We start from the raw sequence: 26,820 nt of genomic DNA, 5'->3' as shown, positions 1-26,820 counted from the left end.
GATGGAGGGGCAGACGTGGGGATGGAGGGATGGGGGAGACAGCAGACAGGTCAGGAATTCCACTGGGCCCCCAGGGGCAGAAGGAGGGTACAAGAGGGCTTACCCATGGGACTGGAGTAATACAGGAATCAGTACCCCAGGAGAGAGAGAGAGCATAGAGACAGACAAAGATAGCACGGGCGGCCCACGAGCCCAAGAGGGGTGGGGCAGGCACATGCACAGGTGACAGCAGATGCTCTTCCAGGACCTCCCCCCATGTTGGAACACCTGAACAGTGGGGGAAAGACATGCCCAGATGGGCAGCATAGCATTGCCTTCCCGTGTGTGTGTGTGTGTGCGTGTGTGTGTGTGTGTGTGCATGTGCGTGCACACGCGTGCATGTGTGTAGGGGGCTGTGGCAGGCTGAGGGCCAGGGTGGGGTGGCAGGTTCCCCACTGCTTAAGACATTTTTGCCCCAATAGTGCAAAGCGCAGGAAGCCCTGGCACCCTCCCCCCCCGCCCCCTGCCCCATTCCCCATGGCTTCCGGGGGCATCTATGTCCACCCATCCATCCCTGCCGACATGCAGCCCTGAGCCCAGGGCCCTCTGGTCTGTGCTGTCCCTTCCCACCTGTCCCTCCTCCACCCACAGGAGGGCCACCTCCTCTCTCCATCTCTCCCCTGTGGAGTGGGTGATAGCCAAAGGGAGGAGGAGGAGGGCAGCTCACCGAAGTACAGACCCACAGAGCACTCCTCACCAGGAGGGTGGGAGGTGGCTCAAGCCAAAGTCCCTGAATTAGAGAAAAAAAGAGGGGAAAGGGGTCCCGGGGCAGAAGGGCGGCTGGCCTAAAGAGCTTCAAAGAAAAGAGGAGCACCAACCGCCCCTTCCCCCGGGGCCCCAACTAAGTGCCATTTATCTAAGCACCCCCATTCTGGTGCCTGCCCACCCAGAGTCTGGGTTAGTGCAATGAGTGGGAGTGAGGAAAGAGGAGGGCAGAGGTTAGAGAGAGCCCAGAAGACAGATGGGAAACAGGGTCCTAAGGGGGCGGAGGCTCTGGAAGAGGCTCATGCACACCCCCCTCGCCCCCCAGTGCAGCAGCATCTGGATTGTAGCTAATACTGCAGGATGTGAAGAGGGCGGGAGCTTGAGCCACAGTTTTTCCTGTGTGGGTGCCAAGGTGCGGACGGAGTGGGGGGGACAGGGAGAGGCCCCTGGGGCTGGGCACCTGAAAGGGGAGCTGTGTGGGCAGCAGGGCAGGCTGGTGAGGGGCCAGCTGGCATCCAGCGTGAGAGGTAGATGGAACTCAGCGGGCACGAGTGGCAGAGAGCAGAGGAGTACTGGGGTGGGGGTGCCAAAGGGGCACAGAGGGAAGGGCAAGGCAAGAGGGGGTGGCCAGGACCCTGTGGTGTTAACTCACAGCTCTGATCGGCAGCCCTGCCCTTGGGGACCTGGTGTGGGGGGCAGTTCTCTCTGATTCGGGGGGAGGAGGGGCAGCTCTCAAAGTGCATGGGGGTGGTGGGGGGTCCTCCCCTCTGGCCAGCCTCAGTTAATAACTTAATATCATCTCTCTCTCTCTAGCAATTGCTCTCTTTTTTTCTTTTTCTGTCTAGTTTTTCTTCATTTATCTTCTCCCCTTGCCTGGTTTCCAAAGTGCAGTTAGAATGACTATAATTTTTAACTTCCAGAGGAGGAGCCAAGCCAAGCCTTCGTTTGCACTCAGGCATCTAGGGGAGCAGAGAGGCTCTTAGCCTGGAGGGGGAACCTAGGCCAAGGAACTGGGCAGGGGCTCTCTCTTGTGTGTGTGTAGGGGGTGAGTTGAGGGTATCTTCCCCCACCCCACATTCCTCTGTCCCCTACGGTTAAGATGGCTTGTCCTCTCTTAGCTCTCCCTCCCTTGCCCTACCTTCTCAGAGGACACAGTCCCCCAGCCCCCAACACTGTCCTTTTCATAGCAAGTTCATTGGTTTGCCCTGTCCCAGGGCTGGAGGTTCTGAGGAGGGACGGGGCAGTGCAGGGGTGTGTGTGGGAGCTGAATCTGTCTGAGGATGAGAAGAAGGAGAGAAGAGGTGTGGGGGGTCTCCCTCAGCCCCCAGCTCCACCCCTTCTCTCCAGGCTCCTCCCCACCAGCTCCGCACACCCTCTGGCCGCCTGAGGCTTTAGACTTCCTGATCCTCAAAGACCTCGAGGAAGAGAGGGGGGAAGAGTTCGGTGGGGCACTCGACTTTCATGTGGAGGAAGCGGCTGGCGTGGCAGGCCCCGATCATGCGGAGGTCAGTCACCTTCATCAGCAGCTTGGGCCAGAAGTGCGGAATGTTGTGTTTGCGGTGGTTGACGTAGTGCTCGAACGCCAGCAGGTACGCCTCCTGACTCTTCTCGATCTTGTCCACACACAGCAGGCCCGAGCGGTCTGCGGGGAAAGAAGGAAGGGCGTGAGGGGGAGTGGGTGAAGGGAGCCCAAAGTGGAGAGGCTATAAGAGCAAGGGGAGAAAAATACACTCTTGGGTGGGTGTAGGATCAACCACAGGGCAGAGGGAGAGGACCAAAAGGATGGGTATAGAGGGATAAGAGGAGAGAGGGACAGAGGGACAGAGAAGTGGGCCTGGGTGATGGAGATGGCCAGGATGACAGAGGTAAGTTTGGGGGATAGAGGGGTAGGCATAGGGGTAGAGAAGCTGAGGAGCAGGAGAGACTGTAGGATTAAGGAAGGAGGAGAGTGACAGCCCTCCCAGCTAATCGGCAGGTACCTGTTGACATTAGCAGCACAGCCTGCAGCAGAGCCACTTCCGTGTCATCCAGGTTAAAGGCAGAGAGTGACTTGCCCAATTCAAAGATGGCGTCAGAGACTACGCCCAGGCCGCCATTCTTGAGCTGCTCCCGCTTGACAGCCATCTCCCCGCTCAGCGTCAGGGTGTCACTCTCGGGGTCATAGCGGACAGCTGCCCGCAGGGACATGATCTCCATGCAGCACCCCTTCAGGAGGATGATCTGGTCTTCGCAAGGCAGCTGCGGAGTGGCAGGGCCACAGGAACACTCAGCATACTCCTCACCATGAGCGTCCCCTATGAATGCCCTCTGGGAGCTGCTAGGCCACCCCTGGCCTCAGCCAGTAATATGTACTCTGAACAGCTAAACTTGTGCTGCCCTATTTCATTAAACCTCACAATTAAGCCTGTGAGTTAGGTCCCATCATTATCTCCATCCCCACTGCAAATGAGACTTGAGGTCCAGGGGAGTTGGGTAACATGGCCAAGGTCATACAGCTAATAAGGCAGCTGTCCCCAGAGTTAGTGCTCAAAGATGAGAAGAACTTTCAGGCTACCCAGAGTTGGGATGGCCACGTAGCCTTGATGGGAGAGGGGCTGGGAGGGCCCAGGAGGGGCTGGAGAGACTGCGTACTTGGCGGCTCCTGGTTCCTTAGGGATCAGGTAGCCCAGGGAGTGTGCCTGTGTGTGGGGGGGTACGTGTGTGCAAGTGCTGGGTGTGTGTTGACCTACAGGAATTGCTCCCTGTCCAGAGAACCTCAGATGAGCACGTGCTGGGACTGGGGGACTGGGGAGCAGTGCCAGGTTTGCCTCCAGTATGGCACATGTCTCCTCCCACCTGCCACTCACCTCGGAGAACATGGGCAGTTTTTTGGCAAAGTCCACCACACGGGTGATGGCCGGGGTGATGATCTTGGTAAACTCACTGAAGGCCTCTAGGTCTACCTTGTCTCCGTCCGGCATGGAGACGATGGGTGACTGGCCAATGTCATCCGGCTAGAGGGAGACATGGGGGTCAGCTGGGGCTGCAGACCCCTTTCAACCTCTCACTGAGGTTCCCTGCCCACCAGGGGGAGCTCCAAGGCAGCATGGGGAAGAGGGACCGCCAGTACTGCACCTGGGGACAACTGTGTCCCAGGCCTAAGGCTTCTCCTTCACCTTGGGGCAAAGAACAGACTAGAGCCAGAGCCCCAAGTCTGCTAATGGTAATAATCATAACAGTAGAAGTAATGTCATAATAATAGAAGCTATATTCACTGAGTATTTAATATGTGGCCAGGCAATAGGCTACACGTTTTACACATATTATCTCATTTAATCCTTACCATAATCCTATAAGGAAGATATTATAATGACGTCCATTTCACAGATGAGGAAACTGAGGCACAGTGCAGATAATAAGCCCAAGGTCACATGACTAGTAAGTGGCAGAACCAGCATTTGCACCCAGGCCATCTCACTTCTGACGCATACATCTGCTTGGTGTTGGAGCCCATGTGCTTAACAGTGCACTGTTCCACCCCCTGGCCTACTCCACCAGGAACCAGATGCCAGTTTTCTAGCTTCCCCCACCACATATAACCAACTGGCCATGTCTGCCCAAGCTGACCGTTCACTTGGCACTCAGTTTTGCCAGGGCCTAACACAACGCTTGGCATCCAGCAGGTGCCCAAAAATACTGTTACATGACTGTGTCCTCACCCTCTCCACCCAGTCACTGTGGACAGGAAAAAGAGGAGAGGTTGCCCCTGCTCACTGGAAATTTGATGAGGAAGGCAAGGCCCTGTCCTCATGGGGCTCCCAATTAGATGGATAGGCAGGACCCAGACAGCAGCAACACACATAGAGGTGTATAAATCAGGACCACCAAGGTGTGAAGACTTTCGGCTTTGGGTCAGATTAAACCAAGAAGGCTTCACGGAGGAGGCAAGACTCTGAGCTTGCTCTCCTCTCCCAGCCACCTGGCTACTACTCTCCCCATGCTCACTCTCTCCTTACCAGGAATTTCCGCCTCTGCTTCCAATGGCTGCCCTGGGCATTTGTGCTGCGATGGGCCTCCGTGGCAACATGGATCAGATCCCACTCTTCAGGAGTGGGCTCTGGTCGCTGCTGCAGTGATCGGATCATCTCCTCCTTCCGTCGCCGCTCCCGATTCTGCTCAATCAGTTTGCGCTTGGCCACCCGCTTCGAGTCATCTAGAACCACTGTCAACAACAGAGATACACAGAAAGAGTGCGCATGACACTCTCTACAACCTTCTCAGGAACTACCCTTTCCAGTATACAGGTTAGGGAAACTGAGGGCCAGGGAGGTTAAGTGACTTCCCAAATCACCTAGCACTTGGGTGGTACAACCTGGATCATGATAATCACTGGGACCACATCAACTCCAATTTGGGTTGATCTAGAGGAATCGCATATTTTGGTCTAAAAGGCTATGGTGGGAGTGGTTACTAGACAACCCTGCCATCCAATCCCTAGCCAATGAAAGATGCCCACTCTCACTCGAAGTGGAGTGTCTTCTCTGGCAATCAGGAACACTGTGTTGGGGTGGGGGGTGCTCAGGACTTCATTCTACCTAATTACTTTAAGGCCCCAGAGTGGTGAAAGGCAGGTAAACACTGAGGCCCATGCACAGGGCCCACAGAAGAATCCTGTTTCCTCTTCCCCAGAGATAAGGGCAGCAGGGACCAAGATTCTCAACATTCATTCTGTCATCGGCCTGACCTGGATTGTCACTCTGCCCTGTGGGTCCTGAGAGTACCCTGGAAGGGAGCTGCCATATCTGAATTCACTCCCACCGGCAGCCACCTGGCCCGACCCCCTCCCCATCCCCTTACAGTCCATGGCCATGCCCACGGCGATGCACTTCTTGAAGCGGCACAGCTGGCACTGATTGCGGGTAATCTTGTCGATGACACAGCAGCTGTCATATTTGCAGGAGTAGGTGGGATGGAGGTTCTTCTGGATTGTGCGGCGAAAGAAGCCCTGGGGGGAGGGGAAATGAGCATGCTGTGATCATGATCTCCCCCTCCTGAACCAACCATGCAGTTCATGGTGTGGGGGGGGAGGATTAGTGAGGGAACCTGGTGTCCACCTGACACAGCAAGCCCAGGATCACTGGGGTCTGCCAGGACTTAGAAGGACCTTAGAAATACAGACCCTCAGCCCCCAGGCCGCTGAGGGATGGGGGTACATGCACACTGGTGGTGGTGGAGGTAATGATGACAACCAAAGTGGGGAGATTTGGGCCAGGGATGGTGTGCAGGGCTGAGAGGCTTGAGGAATAGCAGCTTTCGAAGTCCAATTAATACCTCATTTTCCATCTTGCTAAACGACTCTAAAAACAACACTGACCCCAAAACCATTCTCATACATGCTGCCTGCTGCCCATGTAGGTGGAATTGATGAAATAGGGGGTAAGAAAAGCCAAGAAAAAAGCATTGGGTATGAACTCTAGTAGATTTAAAAGAAAATTTTCAGTTCTATGTATCACGTTTAGTCTTTGCTTTAAAGGAAAAACTTCAGGAGTCAAGATGATAGTATTAACAGGAAGAGCTAGTATCTGTTGAATGCCTCCTATCTGCCAGGCCCTTATAAGCCTTTTCTTTCATGCATCATCCCATTTAACGCTCATGTTAACCCCACGGGGTAGGAACTGGTACTATCTCCATTTTGCTGACTAGGACACTGGAGCTTGGAGAGATTAAGCGATTTGCCCAAAGTCATATAGCTAAATGGGCAGCAGAGCCAGAACTGGACCTGAGGTATGGACACCAAGGTCTAAGCTCTCAGATTCTAGGGTGCATTAAAATCACCTAGGGCACTTACCAAAAACACAGATTTCTGGGCCTCACTCTAGACCTCTAACATTGGACTCTCTAGCATGGGGACCAAGGCATCTCTTTTGGGATGCTCCTCTTGGACTCAGATGTCCCTGAGGATGAGGTTCCTTGCTCTGTGTTACACTGCTTGTATTGCTTCCAGGAACACTGCTATGGGCCTCTAAATGCCTGGTGGTCTTGGTTTGGTTGACACTAAGAAAGAGAGGAACTTGATACCTTAACATATTTTTTAATATTTCTCTTTCTTGAAAGGTCTTACATTTTCAGGAGGTGATGATGTTGGAAAAACCATGCAGGCTGAAATGTCCAAAGTGAAATCTACTTAAGCCTCCCCAAGTCTATGACCTTGTCCCTTCTGCCCAGGGAGACTCTGACATCCTCTTCTCCTCTGGGCCCCACCATGCCCCCAGCACTGGTTCTTACTCTTCCAAGTGCAGTGCAAGCAACCAGGGAGCCTGTTCCACGGCCGATTCCTGGGCTCCACCACAAAAGGTTCTGATTGAGTACGGCTGGGATGAAGCCTGGGGATCCGCATTTAACTAGTACTGCAGGTGGTCCACAAACCACAAACACTGATGTTGGTTTCAACTGATGTCTGTCTCTCTCTGGTTGGCTGTAAGCAGCTTGAGGACAGGGCATATACTATACCCCTCACACCTGATACATTAAATGCATAGATGACAGCTGACATTTATTGAGTGCTACCTATGTGCCTGTCACTGTTTTAAATACACTATGTGAATTATCTCATGTAATTCTCCCAACAACTCTACGAGGCTCGTAGCAGGATTATCTTCATTTTATAGATGAAGAAACTGAGGCTCAGAGAGATCAGGCATCTTATGAGTGGCAGAGAAGGGATTATGAGTGAGTGAGTGAGTGAGTGAGTGAGTGAGTGAGTGAATGAATGAATAAGAGAAGAGAAATGATGACGTGATGGTGGGCTTTAGGTTACATGTTTATAGAGCTATCTGTTGTGCCAGGTGGTGGGGGCCTTAAAGAGAGTGAGATGGGGTGGGGGGGGAGGGGCAGGAGCTGGCTGGTCCATACCTTGCAGCCCTCACAAGTGATGCAGCGGTAGTGATAACCGGTTGCCTTGTCCCCACACACGACACACTGCTCGTCTTTGTCCAGGTAACTAGGGATATACCCTGGGAGGGAGGAAGGGAGGCAGGCATGGCTTGGGCCCCCAGCAGAGAGGCTCCTACACTTTCTCCACCCCACAATTTTTCCTTCCTGGCCCATCCCCTAGCCCAGCCTCCCTGAAGGGTTCTTTGTGTCCAGGGAGAATCCCAGAGACACATCAGAGGTCATCTCGTCCATCCCCTTCCCTAAGAATATGGAGAATCCCAGTTCTTCTGACGGCCCATTCAGGGCTTCTCTCTTGCTGCATCTGAGGGGCAGGGGATGTGGGAGAAGGAGAAGCAAATGTCAGCAGCTCATCTCATGGGAATATAACCCCCCGGCCCTATAGCCCAGGCTTTGATTCTAGGGTGTCCTCAGGCAAGGGGGTTATAGGAGAAGGGAAGAGGTCCTTCCTGACCTAATCCGTCCTCAAAGGTTGGGGCATGTCCACATCACCCATCTCACCTCCAGACAAGTCTGTCCCAAGCCCTCTAGGAGGCTTCCCCACAGGACACAGGAGCTGCTGGTACACGGCCAGGCCCCAGCAGAGCCCCGGCCTGGTTTGGTGGGGCAAGGGCGGGGAGGAAGGGCACACGCAGCCAGGCTCACCTGACATGCTGGTTTTCAGGGAACATTGGCCGTTCTTTCTTTTTCGCTTTCCATCTGGTGACCTGGCACTGGGTGGGGGCAAAGTGGGCAGAATCACAGAGCAGTCTTTGGGCAGCCCCCTCCTCATCCAGTAGGCTTATAGAATCCCCCAGGCCCCGACTCCGTCCACCTTGTGTCCTCATTCTACCTCCCACTCCCAACCCAGGTCAGCTGACAAAACTGAGAAGGATCCAGCTATCTAGAAGCTTTGAGAAGAGAGATAAGGGGCTTGGCTGGGGCACAAGCATGTTCTAGGGCCCCAATACGTGCGCGCACACGCACACACACACACACACAAACATACACACTAAAATTTAAACACTCATAATCCACAAGATATCCACATATTTAAGCCTTCAGTACATGACACATATACAGAAAGAATCTTCATGTCATGCTTAAAGCTATATAACCTTTAAAACACATACATATATGCAATGTAAGACCAGCACATATGAATAACTATGAAGCCTTCAATATAAACCCAAGCATGGTAAATAAGCACCAAGATCTACATATCTGTGCAACTTTCAGGCATTCTCAAACGTGTTTCTGACCTCTAGAATATGCCCATGTGTTACACAACCCTTTGGACAGGCATCTAATAATACCATCCCCCACCCCCAGTGAACATGTTGCTTGATTTCCAGGTCATGCACACATGCTAAATAACCACAGTGACTGAAAACATATAGTGCCTAGCAACTGGAACTAGAATGAACAATGAGAATAGGAAGGGACTTCCAGAGTCACCCTGTCCACAGCCTCTAATTAACAGAGCAGCAAACTGAGGCCCCACTTGTGCCTGGTGACACTGGGCACTGGAGTCAGAGCCAGGACAAGGACCCTGAGCCCCTCCATGCAAAGTATTAGCAACCCTCAGCCACTGCACATACATGTCGCCAGCCTCTCCACGTTACATAACCTTGGCACGCACAAATTACATAGCCTTCTACACGCATGCACAGTTCGTATAACCTCCCACAACCACCCTGTGTGTGCATGTTGCAGGGCCCCTCCCCCTGGAGCCTGAAGCAGCTCCCAACACACTGACACAGTGACCTTGGCCAGGGTCACAGTCACAGTCACAGACAGCTCTGAGTTCCACGTCCCCTGGAGATTACCCCTGTCTGATTTCTACAACGGTTGGAAGGTCAGATCTCAATCCTGCCTCCAGGAGGGATGGGTGTGGGGGAACTCCCAGCCACCTAGGCCCCAGTTGAGCTGGCAGTTTTCAGCAATTACTAGACTCACAGCGCCTGAGTGCAGTCCCAGGGACAGCCACAAGGTGGCGCAGGGACATGGGGGAGGGGAGGTTGACAGGGGAGGGGCTGCAGCTCTGGGGGACCAGGAACTGGCATTCCCGCCTTTCTCTGAGTTAGGAGCAGACTCTCTCAGACCCACAGAAGTCTGGGCAGGGAGGTACAGAGGCTGCAAGTGAAAGCTATGCAGTGATAGGCCTGATCTTTTTCAGAGTGCCCCCCTAGAGTGAGGCTTTGGGGGGGGGGGTACCCCAGGTGCCCTACACAACTGCCAGCCCCATCCACTTCCTCCACCCCTCCAGAGACCCAGTCTTGGGCCCCAGGGCTTTGCCTGGCCAGGCCTCTGGCCTCCTGGCTCAGGATCTGGTCTCCTAGGCAACAGCCACACTGCTCCCCAGAGCACCCCCTCCCCCCACCCTCTCCCTGGCCATAGGCACAGGCTGTACCCAGATCCCAGGGCACCATGCCAACTGGCACAGAGCTCTGTGCCACTTGGAGATGAAGGGAGAGGCAGGGACCCTCGGGGCTCCTCAAGGGCAATGCAGATCATAGGTAACCCATCCCCAGTTGTGCGTTCAGGGCTGATGTCTCCTCCACGTGTGAGTAAAACCTTCACTTCCACTTCCTGGGAGGAGTCCCATGGCAGTGCCCGCCCTTACCCACGAACAAGGAAGAGTTGTGAGGCTCCCAATAGGTTCCAAATATAAGTGTGGGCTGTGACCAATAGTTACTGATGCATGTGCCCTGAAATGTCATGTCATATGCACCATGGCTTCTGGATGGCACACTAGTAATCAGATGTGAATGGGCTGGTGGGGAGAGGAGGAAAATGGCCAGGCTGTTTGGATTCCACATGCTCAGGTGAGGGGGGCTGAGGGGACACTGGGGGCACTGGAGACTGCCCAGCACTGTCAAGGGAGGATCACAAGCCTGCTGCCTGAATTACTCTGCTCTGCATCACCTCCCTCCTCCAAAATGGGCATCTCCCACTTCAGGTGCCTAATTCCCTGCCATGTGTGAACATGACCTCATCTGGGCAAAGGTAGGCAGCATGCTTGCTGGCCTCATGCCCATCCCCCTAGAGGTGCTTAAAAGGCCCAAGCTCACTCTCTTTTGCCCAGCCAGGTGACCATGCCTACTGCCATGGAGTTGGCACAACCTCATTGCTGGACCCGTTACCTGTTCTCCTCTGGGTCTGACCCACACTCCACCTTGCTTGGCTTCTGTTCCATTCACTTCAATTCCATCCAGGATGCCCTCCAGCACGCCAAGAGACTGGGGTGGGCACACTGGCCCCCCCGACACGCCCACAGGCCACCCACCCCCCGCCACCCAGGCCCTAGGGCACAGCACCCATGGTGCCCGCCTCAGCACTTGGCCTTTCACACCATGCCCTGCACCCCCAGGGGGGCAGGCGGTGAGAGGGGCCAGGGAGTGGCAGGTGGTAGAGCTGGGGGGCAAGCTGGGTCCGTGGGGGGTCCCTGGCTGGGGGAGTAGTTTCGGAGTCTCGTCCTGTCCAAAAGTCCTGCAGAGAGAGGAGAGAGGCAGGGATAAGGTTGCACCATGGTGGGGGTGAGTGGATAGGATTCCTTTGGTGGCAACGTTTTGGGCTCTTGGGGCTCATAACAAGATGGTGGTCGGCATTGAGGGCAGGCGCAGGGAGAGGACCAGGATAACCCCTCAGATCAACAGGTACAGCAGGCAAGGCTGGTGATCCGCACCCTAAGCTCCAGATGTGGAAATGGATGGAGGGAAAGAATGAGGTAATCCATGTACCATGTCTCCATTCTCACATTCAATCAAGTCCCTGGCCCTTAATAAGTGTCTATTAAACCTTAGCTATTGTTACCATCCCTCTAGCCAAGTTTTCCCAAAACTCATCAGTATTATAGGGCAAAAGGCGACCAGAGACAAGCAGTTTTCAGCCTGGGCATGGTGGGTACCCGTGAAGGAAGGGTGGGGTGTGGGGGCAGCACACAGGGGTCATGAGTCCACCAAAGTGCCTTAACAGAGAGAGACACTGAAAACAGTGGGGAGCTGACTTCCCCTGCTGCTGGCAAAGTTATGGCTCCCCAACCCCAGCCCCTCAAAGACTCCAGAGCTTCCCATTGAAGGTCCCAAATCACACTTCCCAGTCTGCAGACCAGACTTCCCAGTTGGTTTAGCTGAGCTGCCACCCACCAGGATGGCAAGGGGAAGGGGAAAGGAAACTAACACTCATTGAGTAGATAATATGTGCCCTCCAAAGTGGGCATCAGAACTTTACAGATGAGGAAACTGAGTCTCAGAAAGCTTGATCATTCACTCAAGTTCACGCAGCGAGTAAGCAAGCGGCTCAGGGATGAAAACCTTGCAGCCTTGCTTGAATGCTAGCTGTGTTCTGCAACCTGGGGGTCCAGGGCAGTGCCAACCTGGGCCCACCATTCCCTCTGCACTGCACCTCTTACCACAGGTTACAGACCTGAGGCTGTCTGCACACACAGGCAGGTGTGGGCATGTGAGAGGGGGACAAAGGGTGCAGCTCCCCAAACACAACCTCCATCACGTGGCTGCTGTACCAGAGACCTCGCCCCTGGGCCCCCTGGCCCCACCCCCAGGAACCGATAAGGAGCCAGGGTGGGAGGGGAAGGGAGAGATAAGCCAGGCCATTGGGCAGGGCAGTGGGACAGGGCCTCTGCACACAGGGGAGCCCCCAGTGTGGGGACCGTGGCAGGAGTTCAGAAGGGTGGCCCACTCTGCCTCTGATACCCCCACTGACGAGGACTGGGCACTGGGGGCTGGACAGGAGACTGGAGGAGGGGGGCGCGAGCGGGAAGCCTTAGCCCAGGGAGCTGTCAAGAAAGTAGGTCAAGTTTTTCTTGGCTTATGGAGAAATTCCTGTTATAAATTTATAATGGCGTAGCCAGCCCTAGGGGTGGAGGTAGGGGGAGGAGAAGGAGTGGGTGGGGATGCCCAGGGACTGGGCACTGGGGCCTGCTGCTCTCAGCCAGCGCAGTGAGGGGTAGGGGGCCAGGGCAGTCGTGGGGGTTGGGCTAGACAATAGAGGACTATTTTCTGTCGCCTCTATTTCCACTTCTATCTGTGCCCAGCGAGGCTTCCTTTGGTCTGTCTGTCTGCATCTGAATGTCTCTCTCTCTCTGGGTCTGAGTGTCTCCCTGTCTCCCCCCTAGGCTGTGCCTCGGTGCTTGGCACACCCTGGCTGCGGTGCTGCCCCCGCCTGTCTCCTGCCCACCTGGCATGCTGCCACCACTTGTTTACAGAAGCTGGAAAAATCCACTCGCCAGCCAGAGGCCCAAGCGCCCCCGGGGAGGGGAGGAGGCAGGCACAGGAGTGGGCATGCTGAGAGAGGGGCAGCCCTGGGGAGCAAGCCCTGGGGGCAGGCGGAGAGGGCCAGGGTGTGTGGGAATGGGTATTAGCAGCTGTGGCGAGGCAGGCAGGGAAGACCAGCAGCAGCCACATGGCATGGGCAGCTCCTGCCCCAGGCAATAGCTCTGGAGGACCCCTCCGCCCCGCACCCCTTCCACTGCCAGTTGCTACAGGGCACACCTGGGGCAGTGCCAACCTAAGCCACCATGTTTATTTTCCCTTCCCCCTCCCCGGCCCAGCCTTAACTCCAAATGTGTCTGGGCACTGCCAAGGGCTTGCACGTGCCTGCTGGGGGGAGGGGCAGGCTCCCTCTCTGCCCCACCTCTGTGCTGAGCTGAATGGTGCCCTGGTGCCTGTCAGTGCAATCCAGGCTAGGCTGAGCCCCTGGCAGTGGGCAAAGGAGCAAAGCGCTGCCCTCGCTGCTTGGGGCACCCTCATCTGGCGTCTAGCAAGAGCCTGGAACCCTTTGGGACTCTTCATTATCTCTCTAGGGACATACCTGGGCCTCTGAGGCAACACAGAGCAAGCAGAGGGCCCTGCATGCAGGGAGGTACATACCACGTGAGCCTGTGTTAGCTGTGGGCAGAAAAAGGTCAGCAGGGAAGGAGGTGGGGCAGGGATACCCACCCTGAAGGGCAGCCTCTCTCCCCTCCTCCTGGAGTCCAGTTTAATTCCCCAAGCTCCTTCCTGGCACATCCCCGGCAGAGGCTCAGCCCCAAGGAAGTGGACAGAGTGGAGCTATTGGGTTCTGAGACTAGGCTGGACAGCTGGACGCAAGACCCACCTGTTGGCTGGCCTGGCCATCAAATCCCTCTTTGTCAGATAAGAGCTGCCGGGTGGCAGTATGGGCAAGGTGCCCATGAAGGGGGAAGCATTTCATTAAGCTTAAGTGCTTCTGCAATGGGGGGACAGAGACAAGAGACCAATGCGGCATCCGTGGGCACCATGCCAGGTTCCCACTGCAGGACTGTCCCACTCCGCAGCCCTGCGGACCCAAGGGACTTCTCTAAAGGACTCCTGGGGCTGCCAGAGAGGATGCTAGTCCGCAGAACCTAGCCCCAAATTCTACACACACTACTCCCCTGAGTATCTGCCCTTGGCTTCGGCCCCACCCGTGTGGGGCCCCTGAACTTTGTCCTCAGTGCTCTAAAGAAAGCCCGGCCCTCCTCTTGCCAATCACAGAGGGAAAGACACACACATGGGGGGGGGGGGGGAGCGCTGAGACAAGGGGAGGAAGAGGAGGGGAGCATGAAAGGGATGATGGAGAAGAAAGAGGAGGAGGAGCAAGAACAAAGAGATGGACAGGGATGATAATGAAGTAGAGGGAGAGGCAGAAAGGCCGCAATGAGATGGAGGATGGGGAGAGAAGGGGTAAGGCAGAGAGGAGGACAGAGAAGGGGAGGAGAGACAAATGGAGGAGAGGGGAGACAAAGAGAGAAAGGTGACAAAGAAAGACGGGTGGGGGGGTGCTTCATGCCCCGCCTAAGTCCCACCCCATGGAGGCTGGGGGGAGGGGGGAATAGAAATGGTTTCCACGGTGACAGCTGGTTCTTGGTGGCCTGGCATGTGGGCTATTAATAGTGCTGTGGGTAGGTTCACACCTCCCTCTCCCCTTCCCCTCTGCCTGCTGCTAGGGTTGGGGGAGATGTTTTCCCCCACTCCCAATTATCTGGCATTGATGGCCAGACTCCAAACCATGGGAGCCAAGGGTGATGCTAAGGGGCCTGGGTGGCCACTGTAGCCCAAACACACACATGGGCATGCACAGGCAAACACAGGCATCTGTGTGCAGACACTGCCGCCCGTGCCAACGAGGGCTTCCATGGGCCGCCACAAACACCAACAGCCCCTGGGAGTCTGGTGATGGTGGAGGCTGCAGCACCAACACAGTCCCCCACGTTGAGGGGTAGATGCCCCTCAGGGCTGGGACCTCTTTCTCTTGTCCCAGATCCCCCTGTCCTATTCTCAGGTACGGACTGAGTGGGACTGCCCCACCCAACTGGCCGTTATCCTAATGCCAGAAAAGAAAGGAGTGAAGGCAGGAAGGAAGGTACTATTTGGCAGGTGTGAGACGACAGAGGAGCAGGCACGGCTTGGCAAGTGGGAGGGAGGGAGGCAACACTCCTTGGTGGGCTCTCGCTGGGCCCCCATGAGTTGGGATTTTGGAGCCTAAGGGCAGTGACCCTTAAGTCTGATCTCCTAGCCACGGTGGGGCCTTGGAGGCTAGAGGATGGAAGATGGGGGGGGGGGGATATGACATAAGGGGGAGATCGGTTACTTAAACAAAAGATCCTCTCCCCCAAAAGAATATAACAGGAAACTCCCCCCAGCAGATCAGAGACAGAAAGACATAAACAGCAGCCTTGACTTGGGCCAGATGCCCAGTATTAACATCAAAGGCTGTGCTCCCCCAGTCCCCCAAACCTCACCCACCTGCTGCCCTCCTTTCCCTCCTCCCACCCCAGGCCAGCTCCAGTCAGGCATCAAGGTGGGTGCCCAGGTCTGGAGGTCACCTCCATCCCACATGCCTACTGATGATGGCTGTACCCACACCCACACTCAAGAGCTCAGCCCTTTGCCTGCCAGCCCACAGAACTTCGTGCCCCCTGCCCCAATTCCCCTCAGGAATGGAGGCAGAGATCCAAGTAGCCCAGAAGGCAGAGTTAGGAGCACCCCAAGCTGGGCATGGCACATTCTCCCCACCCCCCAACCCCTAGCAGCCAGCAGGGTAATTGGAGCTGGGAGCTGGGGCAGCTGAATGTTAGAGGCATGAATGTCACGGGGCCAAGGCGTTTGCTGCAGATGGCATCATGGGCACAGAGCTTGGGGTCCTCCCTTCCTCACTCCCCCCTTCCGAGGAGGACGCCTTAGAGAGGAGCTGTCTGCAAGCCCTAGGGAGCATCGCCCAGGAGGGAAGGGAAAGATGGAGGGGAAAAGAAAGGCAGGGATGTTCTCTCAGCCACCTGAAGGAGGAGGGAGCTAGCCCCCACCCAAGCAGAACTGGCAAAGGCAGGGAGAGAGAGAGAACCTAGGAGAGAGGGAGAGAGGGAGAGCAGGAGAGAGGGAGAGAAGACAGGGAGAGAGGGCGAGACAGGGAGAGAGATGAAGGGGGGAGAGGGAGGGAATGGAGAGAGAGAGAGAGAGAGGGAGGAAGAGGGGGCAGAGAGATTGAAAATTGTGTGTGTGTGTGTGTGTGTGTGTGTGAGAGAGAGAGAGAGAGCGCGCGCGCGCGCGCGAGCGAGCCAGCGCGCAGGCGACAGCAAGAGAGCGCCGCGAGAGCAAGTGAATGCAGCTGAGTCTCGGCACACACACGGACACGTGCAGACACACACACTCACTCCGCATGCGCAAAACCGCGGGCTCCCAGTACCCGGTTCCAGCGGATATTCAGAGCCCTCCCCAACCCACACATGCACAACACACGCACACATGGTTGCGCGCACAACACACCCACTCACTGATGCGTACAAAAACGCCGATAGCCACCAAAGCCTCGGGTCCGGTTCCCCTTCTCCCGCCCACGCTCCTTGGTAAAAGAGAAAATGAAACAGGCAGCTAAGACTCTAGGAGCCAAGAGCTCATCTCTTCCTTACAAGAGGAAGAGAGGAAGAAGAGGTGGGCTGGGGGCTTGGTCCAGTCATGCTGCTCTTTGCCACTGCTGCGGGGTGTGGCTGTGCCTTTGGCCCTAACCTTTAACCCCAGTCCTTGGTCTCCCAGACTGAGTGCTCACCCCTGGACACCAGTAAGTTCCATATTGCTCCCCTTATCTACCCAGAGAACTTCTGACCCCTCCCTCTGGACCACCTCACACAACGGCACAAGAGAGGGAGGTCCCCTTTGGTACCCAAGCCTTGGCCTGCCAAGGAGGAGGGCAGGCAACATTACATGCCTGAAAACCGTATGTCCCCCACCACACACCAGCCCCAGATGCCTCTGTGAGAGACTGAGAACCATCTCTGGTTCCAGGTGGCATGTGTATCCCCACCCTGGAGCTTGCCAGGCCCTGGGAGGAAAGGAGAATCCACAGGCTTTGCTTCTCATGCCAGGATGTGACACAGGTTGAACACAGGTGTTATCCTACGTTATTTACCCTCACTCTCAGTGAGGTAGGCATCGTTGTCTTCAGATGATGAAAACCCAGACCCAAAGTCAGCAACTGGTGAATGGCTGAAAGCCAGCCTCCAACTGCCAGTCAGTGCTCTTTCCACCATGGTCATGCTTTCTTCCCTCCCCAAGAGCCACAAAGATCCCCCAAGCACCTTTGCAGCCATGAGAACTAGAGTTGAGATTAGACCCCCAATCCAGAGGCTTCCCAGTGGCCCACCACAGGGCATCCCTCCATTGTCCTTGCTGCACCTTGAAGGGGAGGGGCTGAATTAAAAGGGATTTGGGGAAGAGAAGAGTCTTATCACCGGACTCGCAAACGGAAAGAGGCAACTCAGGACAGACCCTGGATCTCAAGGTGCCATGTCCGCTACACTGGTCTTTACTCAGTGCCACTACCCTTCACTTTAATGCCCCCTCGGGCAGAGGTAGGGAATCTGGTGTCAGCCAAGCCTGGGTCCTGGTTGATTGATTGATGGTAGGTAGCTGGGATGCTGGGTCCCCAGGAGAGAGGAAGGGTGCTGTACTCTACATGTAGGAAGAGAGAGGGGTTGGAGAGAGGAGCCTGCTTTCCTTGTTATTTCTCTCCTCTACTTTCAGTGCTCAGACTTGTCCCAACAGAGGTGCAGTGATGCCCAAACATTCATGCACGTGCCCCTCACTGGGGAGGTATGTCCCAGGCTGAGATGCCAAGGGCGCCTTTTAAGAAGCAGCTAAAAGGAGAGGGTCAGAGGACGGCGAGGCAGAGGAGCTCCAGGTTACAAAAACTTGTGGGGGAGAGAGAAGTGACATGAAGGGTGAGGAGGCTGGAGATTAGGGACCCACTAACCTTCCCCCCACCCCCACCCCCAGTCCCATCCCATTCCTGTGAGGTCTAGGAGATTCAATTCTCCATCAAGCTTCTCCAAGAAATCCAGGGGACCCCAGACCCACAGGCTCTCTCACTGTAACAGCTAACACTCTGTGTATGGATCTGCTTGTCATATATGCACCAGGTACTTTTTAAAGCATTTTACATGTTCTAACTCCTCTAATCCTCAAAAAGCTGAATGAGGTAGGTATTATTATCCCCAATCTATACATAAGGCAAGGGAGAGGTTAAATTGCTTGCCCAAGGTTATACAACCAGCAAGCGGCAGAGCTGAGATTCAAACCCAGGCAATCTAGCTCCAAAAAAATTCCCTGCTCTTAACCATTACAGCATATTAACTGCTAGAGGAATGATAACTTGTTCTCTCACCCAGCTGGGGTCCCTGTGACCAAGCCTCAGTTTCCCTTCTGTAGCAGCCGTGGATTCGCTATGGTAGAATCAGTAACAAATAGGCCATGGCTCCAGGGGAGCATGGCCAGAAATGACTGGTGGCCCCTGGGCTCTGGGCCTCCTGCCCCAGTGCCCCCTTTCTGGAAGAGCTGCCCATTCTGCCACTCTAGGCTGGAGCCTGCACTCATGGGAGAGGGCCTCACTCAATCCTGCACATAGTCTGGGCAGCTGTACCCTCAGAACCAGGCTCTGAGACTGGGCAAAGAGGACACAGCTGTTGGGCATCTCTGAGGTGGGTCTCAGCTGCCAGGGGTGTGGAGAAAGGCCTTTGTGAGTCTTGCCACGGACTCAGCTCAGCTGGATCCTGCCAACTCCCACCACTGACCATAGGGGTGATTATTTTCCAGCGGGGCAGTGTGGTCGGGAGCCTCCTCACTGGCTTGTTTAGGAGCTAGCTAGCTGTAGCCTGCACATCCAGGGCTTCCACCAAGTTGGTGTCCCCTGGCGAAGACTGCCAGCCTTAGAGGTCAGCACGGGCAGTAGCTGACCCCCTTCCCTTCCCGCCATTCCCAGCCCCCAAAACTTTCTGGCCGCAGCTGCAGCACTGAGGAAGCGCAGGATGTCCTGAGCAGCCAGCTGAGCCGCCCCCCACCCCAACCTCCCAGTGACCCCAGAGGCAGGGCAGGCGGGGCCGAGGGGCGGGGCTTTAGTATTAACAACTGGAAAAGTATGAAGACCATCACTGCCAGTTCCCAACTCCAAGAAAGTAGACCCTGGCAGAAACAGAGACAAGAACAGGGGTACCGACAGGGTGAGTGTTACAGACTGGCAGAGAAATAAGGAGAGGGAGAATCAGACACAGCAAGACAGAGCAACAGAGAGACAGCGTTAGAGAGAAATTCCAAGTCAAAAATACACATCACTCACCCAGACACTCACCAGCATACGGCCTCCTAAGGAAGGCTTCCAAGTTTAGACTGGAGGGCAGAGGTGGGAAGAGGGGCCAGACTCTTGGTGGGAGGCAGGAACTCAGCTGGGGGTGAGTGAGCAGCCCCAGGAAAGGCTTAGACAAATGACCCCAGCAGGGGCAGCTAGATCCCCTCATTTGCTTTTAGGGTGGGGATAGCCAGCTCTCCCCAATACCCCCTCTCCCAGCAGCCAGGATAATCCCAGATGCTGGAAGTCACTGGAAACTGCCTCAGGCTCATGACTCGGCCCTCTGGAACCCCCCTGACCCCCCTACTCTCTTTGCTCTACTTTTCCTGTCCCTCCAAAAAAAAAAAAAAGCTGAGCCTAAAGTAAGAAGACAGGAGGAAGCTTGTGGGGGGGTGGTCTACGACTATGTGTGCATCTGGGGTTGTCTGGACACAACTGTTAGTGTGGACCTGTGACTGGGTGGACTTGAGCCTTGTGAACGCCTTCTGCACCTGAGTCCCTGGGACTGTGTGCAAATGAGTGCACCTGTGTCCGGAGTTCCCACAGTCAATCAATTAACAAGTATTTACAGAGGACTTCCTGTGCTAGGCTCTGGATGGGATCCAGAGCTCTTCCAGGGATTCTCCCAGGTCTCAAGGAGCTCACCATCTAGCAGGGTGGGATGACAAGTGATGGAGACTGAGAATGTTATCGTGAATGCATGCCTTGCACCATTATGCAGTAAAATCTTTTCATACAGATGAATTTAATTTTCTTAGGAGCAGGGGTTTTACAGAACCTCACAGATCCACAGTAAGAGTGCAGGAAAATACTTGTTGCTAAGTTGTGCATACATGTGTTGATGTGTAACTGCGTGTGCATTTGACTGAGTGATGGTGACTGTCACGGCAGGCGATGATGCCTGTGTGACTGGGCTCATGCGAGCACGTGTGTGCCTGTGAGTGACAGGGTCTTTTGTAATATGCGGCTGTGTGCAATTGCTCTGTGTTCATGCATGCGTGTGATAGTGACTTTTTCCTGTGTGGGTGACAGCGACTCCTCCTTGTCCCTGTGTGTGACAGCATCTCTGTGTGACCCTGTGCGTGGGTATGTACATGGGTCGGTCTCCCAGCTCTTGGTCTCCCGTGGGTGTGTCCCACCCCTCTGAGCTCCCTGTTGCAGCGGCAGCTTGCCTCTCCCCTTGTCCCCATGTGGGTGTGTCCAGCAGCTCCTGTCCTTGAGTCTGCCTTGGTGTCCCTGGGTGTGCATGTGGCTGTCTGTGTGGGCATATCTGTGTCTGCATGTCACATTTGCTTCCCCCCTCATCTTGGACAACAGCCCCCTTCTTCCCTTCCCCCTCCTGGGGCCAGAGCCAGTACTGAGGGGTGGGCTCCCATCCCACCCGCTTTCCTTTTGCGACCTCCTCCCCTGGAAATGGTGGCTCTCTCTGTTGCCCCTATCATCCCCCCCACCACCACACACGCCTTTCTTTCACACTGGACAAGGGAGGGCCCCAGCCAGAGAAGGGGCATGAGAGACACGTTGCACGGGGAGGGAAACTAGGGAGGAGGGGGCACACACAACACAGGTCCGTTCCTTCCTCCCTTTCTCAGCCGCCCTAGCTTGCAACTCTAATCATCTAGGGACCCTCAAATACACTCCCCCAAATACACTCCCCCACACCCAGCCGCGTTTTTTGCAATTAGGAGTGTTGCAACCAGAGAGCCATGCTCAATTGGGGAGGCGGGTGAAGTGGGGGGGGGGGACTTTCCTCTCCCGGGGCCCGTGCAAATGCACACCCCCACCCCACCCATATTGCCCTCCGCAGCTGGAGACAGCTTTGCAAAGGCCACTCGGCCTCGGCCTGGAAGGCTGGGGGGGGCCTGGCGGGGCGGGGGGGGCAGGCCTCCCGCGCACCGTAAACAAACCGCGGCGCGGCGCGGCGGGCGGGGGAGCTCCGGCGGCCAGCAGCGGGGCCCGGCCCGGGAATGCGCAGCGGACGGGCCGGACAGAGGCCGGGCGGGCCCTCGAGGGGGAGGCCTGGACGCCATCTCCGCCGGCGAACCTCGGGGCCCACCGACCTCCTAGCAACACCTCCCTTCCCTAGGGCGTAAGTTGCAAGCTCCCGGGCTGTGACAGGGTCACTGGGGCGCCGAGGAAGGCTGAGGCTGGCAGTGGGTACCCCCCGGGCGCCCCCAGCCCGCCTGGGAGCTGGCCACAGAGCCCCGCGGCTTTGCATAATCAATCGCGAGGCATTTGCATATTAATGCCCCCTCGCTCCCTCCCCCGTACCTCGGCGTGGCGCGCTGGACCGGGCTGGGCAGCGACGCGGGGTCTCAGCGCCCCGTGTTGGGGGCGTCCATGGGGGGCCGGTGGGGCCCGGGCCGCCCGCCTCCTGCGCCCGGGTGTGAGTGCGAGTGAGCGCGGGGGGGCGGGGGGCGAGTGTGGCGGCCCCGCGGCTCCTCCGGCAGAGGCGGCGGCCGCTCTTGGCTCCTCCCTCCCCCGCCCCGCTCGGGCTGGGGCTCGAGCTCCGCGCGCCCGACCGGCTCGCGGCTGCTCCCTGCAGGCCGCCTTGCCGCCGCCGGCCCCCGCCCCCCGCCCCCTGCCGCGCCCCGGGACCCCGGCCAGCGCCCGGCCGCCCCCGGCCGTGTCTGCCCCCGCCCCCCTCGCACTCGCCCTCCCCACTCCAGGCGTCTCCAGCAGGAGGGGTACTTGGTGACATATTTTGGAAGAGATGTCATTTAAAAAATAGCCTTCGTTTGCTGGAAGAATTGGAGGTTTTGGGGTTTGCACCATGGGGATGGAGAAGGGAGTATCGACGAGCCGCCTGCATCTTATAAGTCAGGGAGAAATTCTAAATGCCAAACCGTAGGAGGTTTGGAGTTTGTTTCTGAGTTCGGGTCCTTCCTCAGCCAGTAACTCACTGTCTGACCTTGAGCAAATCACCACCGCTCTTGGGGGCAGAGGTTCCTCAACCTTAAAGTTCGAGGGCTGGGCAAGTGACCCCTGAGGTCCTTTTAACTTCAATCATCCTATGCTTTTAATCCTTTTGGAGGTTTCCTCCCCATTACCGCCCTTCCTCTCTCGTTTCTAACATCATTACCTGATCCACTGCCTTCTCTTTCAAATGTCACCCTCCTCCAATATAGGCGCTTTCTACTCACTGTCACCAGCCATTTCCTCAACACCCTGGTCCCCTTGCTGAGCTGGGGCGGGGGCAAAGACTGCCCTACCCCCTGAGTCTCAGCTTCACAGAGGTGGTATTTCCTCTGTGTTTGCTCCACCAAAATCCAAATGGCACCAGGGCCAAGGAGGAGGGCCTGCTGCATAAAAATGGATCCCCTTCCCCAAAAGAGAGGTCTCCACCATGCCAGCCCCACCCGCCATGCACACACACACACACCTGCATTCACGGACATAAAACCATCCCAGTGACGCCAGAGCCCCTTTCATCTTGGGATCTCCCAGCGCCAGGCAGAGCTCTAATTACCCCAGCACCCCCCCTGGCCCCGCCGGTTCCCCTGCTGTCATTAGCCCAGTTTTACCAGCAGGGGACACAGCCTTCCCACGGTGCCCAGGGCAGGGCCCTGTCTCCACAATCTGCTCTTGGGGAGAGGAATGTGTATGTGTGTGTGTGTGTATTAAGGGGAATTACTCTACCGGTTGCCCAGATTATACTGGGCAGAATCACTTGGTAAGTGTGGAGTTCCGACCAACAGCCTTTCCGAGTTGGGCTGCCCATGCTCATCCTAGTCTCAGCCAGCCTCATCCTCAGCTCTGTTGGAGCCACTTCTGTTACAGGGGGTATTGGTGTTTGCAATGCATGGGGGAGTAGGGGGTGCCTCTCTGGGGTGCCCAGAATCATGGAGATGAGAAAGGCAGCTGGGATGAAAACCATGGGATACAGAGTGGAGCGGTAGAGATGAGCGGTATGCAGTGGGTAAAGGAAGCCTGTAGTGTGCAGTGACGGCTGCAGGAGGGAATTGAGGCTGTAGTGTGCAAGTTAGCATGTAGTAAGTGAACCTGTGGGTTCAGCCTGGGCTCGCAGTGGACATGCAACAGCTGCAGTGTGGGGCAGCAGGCTGCACCGTGTCGAGTCAGGGCAGTGTGCAGTGCGAGGTGTACTGAGGGTGGCCGTCTGCCAGTCCATGCCACCTCCTCTGTGATCAGGTTTGCCTGAAACCCTGGGGAGCAAGGCTGCGGTGTGCAGTGCTCAGGGTGCATGCTCTACCCAGTATGGAAATAGTCTCTTGAAATTCGGCTGCCCAAGGAGTTGGGACAGAATCCCAGTGCTTGGGATACATTTATGAGATGAGCTACATTTATGTTCTGCATTGATCAGGCAGAACCAAGAGGCAACGGAGAGGTCTAGCAGCAATCTGGATTAGGGCAGGGTGACGGTGACAGAGTCCAGAGGGGGCTGAGGAAAGTGTAATGGTTTGTCTCCTCTCCATTCTGCCTTCCCTCACCACATCTCTCTTTGACAAAAGGCCCTAAAGATATGGGGTAAGGGAGAGTTTTTGAAATCCTAGACCCAGAGCCATAGAAAATAAAGTGCCTCCCCTTCATCTACCTTTTTTTCCCCAGGGGCAGATTAGGGCATCTTGAACTCAAAGACACGAGTTTACCATTCCCATCTTCTCCTTACCTCTCTCTTTCCTTGGCTCCCACTATGGGCTGCTAACAGACCTGGGCAAGGGCAAAGTGAAGGGCACACTGCCTCCAAAGCAGGCATCTGGCCAGATGCCAGGATCCAGCCCAGGTCTGGGCTTATAGCCCCTGCTAGTGTTGCATCATCCCTCTTTCCACCACACTCATCCTGCCTACCCCCATTTCTTGAAGCTTCCAGCTCTTCTCAGAGTCATTTCATCCTCAGCTCCTGTTCTCTCCTTGCTGTGAAACCCCACCCGGACTGCCTTCTCCCATCCCCCCAACCTCTGCTTCAGGGCTGAGTCCATCAGGAGAGCAGGAGGGTGGGGCACAAGTGAGGATGGATAGAGACCCTCCAAATGGATATGCCTGACGGCCCCCTCCCTCTTAGATTTTGGTTGCCAAGGAGGCAGCAGGAACAGCCTGTTCCCTGGGCTCCCATCAGAGCAGCTATGCCCAAGCCCCTCCTTCTCTTCCTTCTTCCTTCCCTCCCTCCTAGATTGTTGCTAGGAAGCACCCCAAGATTTCTCAAGGGTCCCACCCCTAGAAACCAGGGGATCCAGATCTTTCTGAAGAGCTCCCTGCAAAAGCCTGGAAGCCAACACCCCACACAGCATCCTCTTCCCCTGCCAAGAAGCCCCAAACAGTTTGGGGGAACAGGGGACAGGCCCTCTACCAGCCTGCCCTGGAACTAGCTCTGTGGCCTGGGCCTCAGTAATTCCTCTCCCCCATCTCCTCTTAACCTCCTGGGCTCTGGGTGGTGTCAGCAAGTGATGAGGTGTCTAGCAGACACCCCTTGACTCTGCAGACACAGCCCCACTTATTGGGGAGTTCTGGAAAGACAGCAGAGGAAACTGAGGTGCCACCAGCTAAGAGAACCTAAAACCCAGGTGTTTCTCCCTTTAGTGATCTTTCAATCAAGAAAAGATGGTGGAAAAGGAGGAAAGAAAGAAGGGATAGTTTATGGGAATTGGGAATCAAGTGGCTGGCAGAGATGAGAGACTGGGAAATTAGCAAACAATTGCCCTGCTAAGAGTAATCTCACTCCAGTTAAAGGGGACTATGGGACAGGCTGGTGTGAAGGCCTGTATAGAGTATAGAGTAGCTCTCAGGGGCCAGAGGGAGGGGTGGTGCAAAGGGAATGGTAGGCTGGCCTCCCTTCCCTGCCATTGTCCAGTCCTCGGGATCACAATCCCTCTCTTCTTCTCTGCTCTGGGAATGTGGAGAGGGAAGGCGTCTTTCACGGTGTTAGGGAAGAAACTACTCCAAGGATTGGTTCAAATTCTGCCTTTCACTGTCCTGGCTGGTCTCTTACTGGAGCTTTTGTGGGGGCAGTGGGAGACAGGGAACTGTGGGGGATCCAGGAGCTGTCCCAGAGGTGGGCCCACCATGTAGGTCTCTCCCCAATCCTCCCCTCCCCCAGATAGATAGGAAGCAGGTATTTTGATGTGGGGACGATGGGGAAAGGGAACTGGTTTGGAACCAGCTGTGTATGAGTGTGTGGGAATGACTCTCTCCATCCACCTGCTGCCAATTAACTCCCCATAGTGGGGAGACCCAGGCAAGCTTCCAAAGGAAAATGTTCCAGTTAGGGGAGGGGAGTGACTCAGTTTCCCTGTGGTGAGAAGGAAAGCTGAAACCCTCTGTGGCTTGTATGCTTATCAAGTTATTTCATTGTTTCTGGGTGTAGACTCTTGCCACTTTTCCTTATACAGTCGACCTTCATCCGCGAGTTTAGCACACACAGTTGGTTGAATCTGAGGATGCGAAACCCAAGGATACAAAACCTGAGGATACGAAAGGCTGACTGTATTCATTGTACTACATCATTTTATAGTATAAGGGACGTGAGCATCTGCGGATTTTGGTATCTGCGGGCGTTCCTGGAACCAATCCCCCAGTGGATACCGAGGGATGACTATACTTCTTTTTAGCCTAGATAAGGAATGTCCCTGTCCCTTTGGGTACCAAAAACCCTGTTCCTCACAGCCTCCTACCCCACCCCAAGTCCCCACTCTGCCCTAGCTCCTTGTCTGCCACTGCTCCAGTGTTGCCATGTCACTCTGCCTGGCTGGTTTCCACCTGCCCTTCTTCTCCAGCCAGACCCCTTCCCCAGCCAGATCAGCCAACAAAATGAAGAGGTTAGGGCTCAGGTCTAAGAGAGCAGAGGAGGGAGCTCAGCCTCTATCCGTGCTGAGAGAGAAGAAATTGATAGCAAGAGAAAGTGAAATAAGTAAGAGGGGTTTTTGAGAGGGGCTGTGTGGGAGGAGAGTTTCCTTGTATACCCAAAGGGGATGTCAGCATCTCTTCTCTCGCCCACTGGAAGATCATCATAGAGTCCTATCCTTGTGGTTGGCAAACCAGAGAGTTTGTGGGTCCTAGGAAGCTATTGTGGTGTGAAGGGAAGAGGTGGTGTATGGGAAAGGCTGTCTCTGATATTTCCAGACTAGAGAGTCAGGACAAAGTAGAGAAATTAAAAACGGCCCTTGCCCAGAACTAAGGGGGTCCTTGTACTCCTTTAGGAATCCAGTTCTTGGGGAAACCCTGCAAAGCCTAGAGAAAGGACTGATGGTGAGAGAAGGGGGGACAGGGAAGGCAGATGGCCTGACTACAAAAGCCGCCTCCCTACCACTGTGAAGTGGGGAGGAGGCACCCTCCCCCCGGAGAGATCTGCCAGGCTTCCTGACAGAGGGGGGATGGTTTGAGCTCAGAATATTACTATCCTCAGGGCCAAGTATTCCCCACTCCCATGTGGACTGGATCCAACACCCACTAACTCAGTCAGGAGCAGTCACAAAGTTGACAGCTTCTCTCCAAGAGGGGCAGTTTGGGCTATGAGGGATGGGAAAGGCACTGCAGGTTCCAGGAATGGCTCAAGGTAGGGGACCCTCGGCTTCAGTAACA

The 26,820-nt window shown here is 55.6% G+C and overlaps 2 protein-coding genes across 4 annotated transcripts in view; one reads left to right on the top strand and one right to left on the bottom strand.

Annotated features, from left to right (window-relative positions):
• Positions 1-902: 902 nt before the first annotated feature.
• THRA (thyroid hormone receptor alpha) lies at positions 903-21,764 on the bottom strand. The gene is made up of 9 exons (XM_046675732.1): positions 21,559-21,764; positions 10,800-11,145; positions 8,320-8,387; positions 7,636-7,736; positions 5,581-5,728; positions 4,740-4,945; positions 3,591-3,737; positions 2,724-2,982; positions 903-2,386 (listed from the first exon to the last, which is right to left on the bottom strand). The coding sequence occupies exons 2-9, from the start codon at positions 10,850-10,852 to the stop codon at positions 2,136-2,138; spliced, it is 1,233 nt and encodes a 410-aa protein (XP_046531688.1). The 5' UTR covers positions 10,853-11,145; positions 21,559-21,764; the 3' UTR covers positions 903-2,135.
• Positions 21,061-26,820, top strand: part of MED24 (mediator complex subunit 24) — a 30,944-nt gene continuing 25,184 nt past the window's right edge. The window contains exon 1 of one of the 3 annotated variants that reach the window (XM_046675727.1): positions 21,061-21,376. The gene's annotated coding sequence lies outside the window, so the exon portion shown is untranslated. The remainder of the gene's footprint in view (positions 21,377-26,820) is intronic. The other 2 variants (XM_046675725.1, XM_046675729.1) reach the window with 2 other exon arrangements.

This window comes from Equus quagga, chromosome 11 (assembly GCF_021613505.1).
Source record: "Equus quagga isolate Etosha38 chromosome 11, UCLA_HA_Equagga_1.0, whole genome shotgun sequence".
NCBI classification, from domain to species: domain Eukaryota; kingdom Metazoa; phylum Chordata; class Mammalia; order Perissodactyla; family Equidae; genus Equus; species Equus quagga.
Note: the sequence above shows the minus strand (reverse complement) of the source record. Positions and strands in the feature narration are given on the sequence as shown.